At 34.8% G+C, this 8,129-nt stretch overlaps 1 protein-coding gene across 1 annotated transcript in view; it reads left to right on the top strand.

Moving 5' to 3' along the window:
* LOC138697684 (mucin-2-like) overlaps positions 1-7,916 on the top strand; it is a 215,654-nt gene extending 207,738 nt beyond the window's left edge. Inside the window, exon 9 of the mRNA XM_069823143.1 lies at positions 6,086-7,916. Coding sequence (XP_069679244.1) covers positions 6,086-6,552 — 467 coding nt within the window. The 3' untranslated portion in view covers positions 6,553-7,916. The remainder of the gene's footprint in view (positions 1-6,085) is intronic.
* Positions 7,917-8,129: the final 213 nt, after the last annotated feature.

Here is an 8,129-nt window from a genome sequence, read left to right on the forward strand (position 1 = left end):
TTGCCAAAAACACAGAACACACATATAAGAATAATAATGATTATAGTAAAATAGATGAGTCAAATTGAAATGTGAACTAGGAGCTTAAATTTAAGAAATAATAAATTTGTACAAATATTGTAACAATCACACACTAACGGATAGAAAGAGGGGGGGGGATTATGGTATTCCGTATAAATGATTTTTCAGGATCGCCACAGACCCTTTAATGCTAGAAGTAATTATTTTTGGAATGATTCATGGATTCCAAATGTTTGATAGTGTTTACAGTTGATCGTGGGATGGTGCCCCTCACTCCGATCATTAAACCATGTACTTTCCAGGTGCCTTCCATCTGATATTTTTCTCGAAAATACGGAATAGTAGGCTCATAAATTTGTTGTTTCTCTTTGTTGACCTCAGATGGTTGGGTCTGGCTCATCTCAAATCTAACAGTTGGGTCCAGTATAAAGCCTTTACTATTAGTCTTGTCTATAGCCACAATGTCCGCTCTTCTAATTCCGCCACCTTCAGACGCAACGCAGTGCACTTCTTCATGGACCTCGAAGGATCTTTTTCTAAGGGCTTGTGCTATTAGTTTTACGATGTTATGATGGCGTGAATTTCTCAGGAGTTATCCATGCTGACAGGATCCTAGGACGTGTGCTAAGGTTTCAATCTCGTTGCAGTATCTGCAACGGAAACCGTCCAAGGATCTCCCATGAAGACTTCTCACTGGTGCTACGTTAGCATTCATCTTAATTGCGTCCCGTCATTCAGAGGAAGACAGACCCTCCTTAGAAAAAATAATATTTACATAACAATTTTTTCTTTCGAATTGTCTCTAAGTAGTAAGATGCATGTTAGCCAGCCCTGAAATATTATTCAAACCTATGAAACGTCATTAAAAATAAAAGAATTAGTAATTTTTAATTTAACAACTTCAGGGGTATGCGCAAGATGGGGATTTCCGGGTTTGATCCCCGCTACTTGAACTAAAAAAAAATATGTATATTTCAATATATTTGTTTGTTTCCATGGATTTTCCTGTTATGTAAAGTGTCTTACCTATCATACATAAATAACTTTTACTAGTCAGCGATGTATGCAATGGAGGGTGAAGGGAACTGGCCACCCTACCTCATTATCTCATGGCTTAGCTGCCTCATGAGTGATGTCTTATTGGTGTTACTTATGAGGTTCCAACCTGTCTTCGGACAGTTCACCAAAAACATAGTGTCTATTATCATTTTCTTATTGAATTACATCATTCATGAAGAATAGTACAGTATTACCATATAGGCCTATGTAATATGTCAAAGACATTTACAGTAACTGTATGTACTTAATTCTTTCGAAAAAGATAATAATATGCGTTACGAAAGCGGTATGTTGAAGTTTTCATGTCCGAGGAAAAGTTTGAAAAAGCGAAACGTAGTTGAGCTTTTTTAATTTCCGAGAATTGAAAGAAAACATACCGCTCGTCTATCGTACATTATTTTGTGCGAAGATCGTTTATTACATACCTGAAAGAAGAATTTCTAATTAGTTGCAATGAAATCTCCATCTTGGTTTCTGTTCAATGAATGCAAATTTGCAAAACAAAAATATCTATCTTCAACATTGTTGCTTTAAAATGTTTTCTGTGTTTACTATACTCCAGCAGGCCGTGATATACGTCTGTCTTTTTTTCCCCCCCAGTGTATAAATGCGAACTTAAAACAAACGGTAAGGTTATGTAAAGATTTATTTTTCATTTTAATATTTTAACAATATTATTTATATAACATATTGCAGTAATAACATCGGCATCTTGTTGATTTTTTCACGGCTTCCTTAATGTTATTTGCATCACAAATCCAGTAATTTTAGTGGAGTTGTAGAGTTTACTTAATTTTTGCAAATATTTAAAAACAATAATTAACAGTGCAATTAGGTGAAATTGCAGTGGTAAGTTTCCAATTTATAATTATTACTATATTGAACGTCTCTAAAAAATAATATGTTAGAAGCCTAAAGCAGTAAAATCAATATGTCACTTAAGGGGAAGAAGAGGGAAATTGTTATGTGTGTTAGGTTGGGAATACTGAATGTGGAATTTTAGACTTATCGCGGATTGGTTTTGTGTGGAAACCAAGCAAATACGCACGATCTCGCACAAAAGTTTTTTACAGTTATTTTCCTGTTATGTTAACTTTTACAATGAACAATCACATTTTAGAGATGATTTAAATATCAATTTACACTGAATGATATACCATCAGAACAAGAGCTTCTGTTTAACCCTTATTGTAATGAGAGTCACAGTCACAGAGACTTCAATGTACCAAAGAAAATTTCCAGAATTACGTCCGACTGAGGAAAGTTGTTTAAGAAAGATGGTGCACGAAAAGGTGGGGTATTGTAACCATAAGTAGACTTACGCGGGCATGTAGACTAATGGGTCGAATAAGAAGATTGTGTATTGTATGTAGGCTTAAGGCTATGGATCTGTGAAATTTATAACTCTACATTTTCTGAAATTTTTATCACAAATGTCTTGCAATGTGGACATGCAATACTCAAATGTTCACTTTCATATTCCAATTAGTTTACTTAGGCCTATAATTAATTTTTCTTTTCTTTTCTTAATACTGAATTATAATATTGTTCCGATTTTCAAAGTTTACATAATTTTTCTTTAAATTTATATTTAATTTATTCCTGATAGATGTGTGTAAAATGTGACACATGCTTTTCATATTTTTCAAATTACTTTTTGAGAAGAAAAATATTTACTCTTTTAGTTGCTAATTTTTCAATGTTTCAAAACTTATCACATCCTCAACACATGGCGATTTGAATACTTTCAATAGCAGAAGATTGGATTCGGAACACCTCAAAATCTGTGCTTCAGTGGCTGACCATGACAATATCTTTGAAAAATATTGGAGTGCAAGAGGTCTAATGACTTTATTGTCAAACGCCTGGCATTAGAAAACAACAACATAGCAGAAGAAAACACATGTGTCAGTTTACTTCACATGCTTTTGTGGACTTCTGTGAAGAATTTTACTAAGATTGGAGAAAAACTGCATTCATTAGAGCATTTTGAATGTTACTAAATGTTGAAAATTGAAAATCGAGAAAACGAGTATCAAAGTACAGTATGTATATAATATATACTATCGATATCCTTCCTTCCTATAGAGGTCTACCACGCACATTTTCCTCCTACATAACAGCGCGAAATATTAACTGACTGAAAAGTAAAATTAGTTAGAATGAAGAAAAAAAATCTGTCGGATGACAGCTGAGTGACAGTTTAAAGGGCTGCAGCTCCAAGCATGTGCTGGTTCCTATAAATTCGTCCTGAGGGACTTTAAATTGTCATAGGGCAAAATAAGCACAGATTTAGAAAACTGAAATATTATTTTAACGTTAAAAACAAAAAATTCTTAACAAACCTCCTCTTTGCTGATGATCAAGTCATATTAGCTAGTGACGAGGATATGTTACAAAGGGGACTATTTGAATTATATAAAATTACTAAAGATATGAATCTAACTATTTCGAAAGAAAAAACAAAAGTAATGGCATTTATGGGCAAAAAGGAGGTGAGATCAAAGATAGTAGTGGAAGACTATATCGTAGAACAAGTTAATACTTTTAACTTCCTTGGCTGCCATCTATCATATACTCATGAAAAAGATAGTGGTTATAAAATTTCCAAATTTAATAATATATGTCAGTGCCGACAATTGTAGGCTGAGTGTATTTGAGAGAAAGGTTCTGACCTCAGCTAAGATGGCTGGATGAAGTGGAGAAGGATATAATATCAGCAGGTGTTAGAGGATGGAAAATAAAGGTGTTAGATTGAAGGACATGGAAAAGCATCGTTGAGGCATTCAAGGCTGGAACCCGGCTGTAAAACCAAAGAAGAAGAATATATGTGGGGCCATTAGAAGAACACTCCGAAATAAAACAAGGAAAGATACGCAGATTAAACTATATAAAGTTATGGCAATACCAACGGGCTTATATGTGAGTGAAACTTGGACCTTAAAAGAGAAAGATTGAAGCCGACTACAAGCAGCTGAAATGTGATTTCTTTGAAGTGTAGCAGGAGTAACTCGATTGATCACATCAGGAATGAGGAAATAAGAAACAGTCTAAAAGTTAACAGCCTGTTAGAAACTGTAGATGAGTATAAACAGAAATGGTGGGAGCCAAGATAGAATTCCGAAAATAACCGCTGACTATGTACCCACTGGAAAAAGAAGTATCAGCCGACCAGCAAAATGGTGGATACAACAAATAAAGGAGACACAATGGGCTTAAAGCCTACAGCTTGAAGAAGAAGAAGAAATATTATTTTACTTTTTAGAGTTAAAAACAAAATTTCCCTTTTTTAATGGTTTCTTCGTTATTTTCGCCTATCCATAGCCTTAAGTGCGCAGCTAATTACTGTATTATTATTATTATTATTATTATTATTATTATTATTATTATTATTATTATTATTATTACTTATAAGTAATGTCGCTACTATTCTGCATACTATTAATCCATACTTATAAACCACAAAATTAAGTACCGGTAAGTCTTAAGAAAGACTACAGGTATTATTTCAAAAAGTAAAAATAAAGAAGCAGGACGCTCCCAGATTGCAGAAAGAAGTACCAGGACGGCGCACTGGCACACCCTGGCATAACTACACCCCTGGGATGAAATAAATATTCTATTATGTCCTATTCTAACTACGTATGTATGTAAGTCTAACAAGGGAAGGTATTCGGCTCGAACAGGAATTTTTGGTTAAAAATTTGTACAGAGGCTTACCTCACAATGGTGATGAAGTCCGTAAAAGTATTCATTTGTGTAATTCTCCGTTTGGTTGGTATTGGTCAATAAACTTCTTTAAAAATGTACATGAGGATTCTCTATAAAATGCATGAAACAGCATGGAGCAGAGCAATAAGCACAACACGCAGAAGCAACACCTGAACAACCTTCTGAACCACACTCCAGTGCTGAAAAATCAAATGCCACCTGAATTATATTTTTGAAGTCCGAGACTTATTCAGGATTCACGTAACCAGCCAACTGCCAGGAATACTGAAGCATAGGGCGGTATACTGGAGCAGACAACTGGTTATGAATAACAGAGTGCATTTTCATTATAAACACTCGATTTCCCAAATTAAGTTCTGGATTCTCAGCAAGAGTCAGCATCTTGGAGCACAATACCACATCACACATTGGACAGTTTTGAACTCATGTTCGGTGCCCGTGGCACGATCCCACGAGAAACTTTAAATCAACTTAAACAATTTAAAATTTCTGATGCAACGATTGATGCCATAGGATCTCATGTGTTAAAATCATCCTTAGCTATAATTAGTAATCATTTGTACCTAACAAACTTTTATTGTAAATGATTTCCTATGTTTTCGTATCATTTATCTTAATGTTTTCTTTTTCCTTTCAAATTGTCACACAATTAGTTTTAATGATTATTCTTTATGAATTGATTAGTAGGCCGATCTATTCAAACCCTTATTTAGGGCGGCTTTTTTTTTTTTGTAAAAAATTATTATTTATTATTATTTATCATCCGAGCATATATTTTGTATTGTCTAAAGAAATAGATATCCAGAGGCTGGAAATATATTTTTTTTTAGGTGGAATGATCATACATCCCATGTATTAGCCTTGGAATGATTCATTTATTAAGGTTGTGTCCTTGTGCGCATTCAATGACTCACACAACAGTGTACATTTTTGATTAGCTGCAATATTTTCAGACAGAGCGTTGGAGAAAAATGTTCTTAAATGGGCTTTTTAGACATTTTACCACTCACACTAGCTTCTAGGCTAGGCTAGGCTTACGGGTAAGGTGTCCCATTCCCTTAATTTGTGCAGTACTCTCCCCACCCCTCAACTTGTACAGTGCTCTAACAGACAAACCACACATTACACAAACGAATGCTTTTGGGAGCTTTATAGAGATGTAAAGATGGGCCTGTATACAAATTTTGGATACGAAATTCCTGTTCAAGCCGAAACCCTTCCCTTGTCAGTGAACGTATAACTTAGTTTCCTTAACAATTTTTTTTCTTTCTAGGGTTGTATGAACCAAGGAAGACATCACGGCGACGTCATTTCGGTAAACGAGATATTGAACAAATTCACGTGCCGCATGTAAGTGATGTTAGTCATCACAGGAGGATAGAGAAGCGTGAGGTTCAAGAGAAACAAGTTGTGTCTATAACTTTGGGAGTGCGTGGACTGATGGTAGGATCTGATTCAGATCTTCGATCACATGGACTGATAAAAAGAGATGTAGACCACGATACATCAACAGCGAAGAAGTCTGTAGTGAAGAGAGATGTCATTACAGAGACCAAACCAAGTCAACTACCTGTTTCTCTCACTGATTCTTTCACAGTTTTAAGTGCAACTATGGGATCTGCTATTGTTATGGTCCTTATAGCCTCAGTAGTATACATTGTTGTCCAAAGACGAAGACAAGTGTTAAAAATGCCAGCACACAGGGTGATTTCTGTTACTCCACAACTATTAAATAAATAAGTCCAAAGAATCGAACTTGGTAACAAAGAGTTTATTTCTGCCAGTGTTTTCCAATAAAATACAGTAGGCTAAGTATGTAAATGCAAATTTCTGAAACTGAGTAATTTCCCTGATAGATTTAAAACATAACAAAATCATTTATAGGAAACTCTTCTAGCACTCACACATAGGCACCAATTTATAAACAATGTTGACAAGAATTTGGTTCTATTGAAGTGTTAGGTTAATGTTTGGGTGGAGAAATCAATGGCATACCGGTACTATAGCCCATAACACTAGAAAATAAGACATACTAAATCCACCTCAGTACTATAAAACTGGCGCTTTTTATTGCAATAAAAGTTAGGTTAAGAATATGAAAAACACAACACTAACTTATACTGTAAGTAGTTCACATACTGCTGCCAGTATATATAAAACTGCAAATAAATTGTATATCATTGCTATTTCCGTTTAAATAAAATTTTAAAAATGTCTGATTTAAATTCGTAACAAACAAGATCGAAATCATTCAAGTTATATAAGACTGAACACTCTCATAGTGACATACAATGAAGTCATACCAGGTAATACAATTCTTTGTGTTTTTAGTGACTATGACTTAAACTCAGAACTTCAATTTAATTACACTAATTTGACAGCTATAAAAAATTCAAAAATGAAATTATTTATTACGCCTATAATAATAGGCCTGCTACTATTTCCATAATTGCAAATATACTACGTGAGGTAGGTACTTCATTTTGATGCATACTGTTCCATCACATAACTATACTTGTTTTTTTGAAAGATGGGACATAACAGGAGCGTTGCGATCGGAAAAACAACTGAATGTCACATAGCGTGGTAGGCCTGTTGCTATGGTAACAGTGGTTGAGTTGCCAAACTTACACTTCCCCTTGGCGAGTGCTTAATAGCTCGCTTGGCGACATTTATTGTGCACACAATGTTGGCATTGGTACGTTTCATCTTTGATTCTCTGTCGATTTTTGTATTGTTTTCTTACCTCTGCGTGAATTGTCAATGAACATTTTAACGTCAGCCATCTTCACGACAATTGCTGGCTTCCATCAGCTGGCAGCGTGGTAGTCCATATTGGCAACATGGCACTGTAGTTCCAAGTTCGGCCGCTTAACTGTCATGTCCCGTCTTTCAAAAAAACAAGTATAAGCACAACTATCATGCAACAGTTGGTCTTCTTCTAGACATGATAGAATCGATTTGTCCAAGCTTACTGGTTGGAAAGCTCTATGTTAAGGAAAACACTAAGGCATTAATAAGGAAACAGAGTAAATGTAGCATTAAACACAAAATGTGTCAATTGCTTAACATTTATCTCTGTTATAAAAACAATGAATGGGGTACAGAAAGCTATTTAACTGCCAATACCTTTAGCAAAACTCGATACACGGTCCATATATTTGTATGAACAAGAACATTATACAATGGCAGCATTTGGTAAAGACCCCAAATTATATGAATAAATGTTAGTGTTCATGAACAGAGATTATATAAATGAGATACCGGCATGAGATATTTTGTTCAGAGCTGGGAGGTCTGTAAACCATAGTAAATTT

The sequence above is a fragment of the Periplaneta americana genome, chromosome 4 (genome assembly GCF_040183065.1).
Source record: "Periplaneta americana isolate PAMFEO1 chromosome 4, P.americana_PAMFEO1_priV1, whole genome shotgun sequence".
NCBI lineage: Eukaryota > Metazoa > Arthropoda > Insecta > Blattodea > Blattidae > Periplaneta > Periplaneta americana.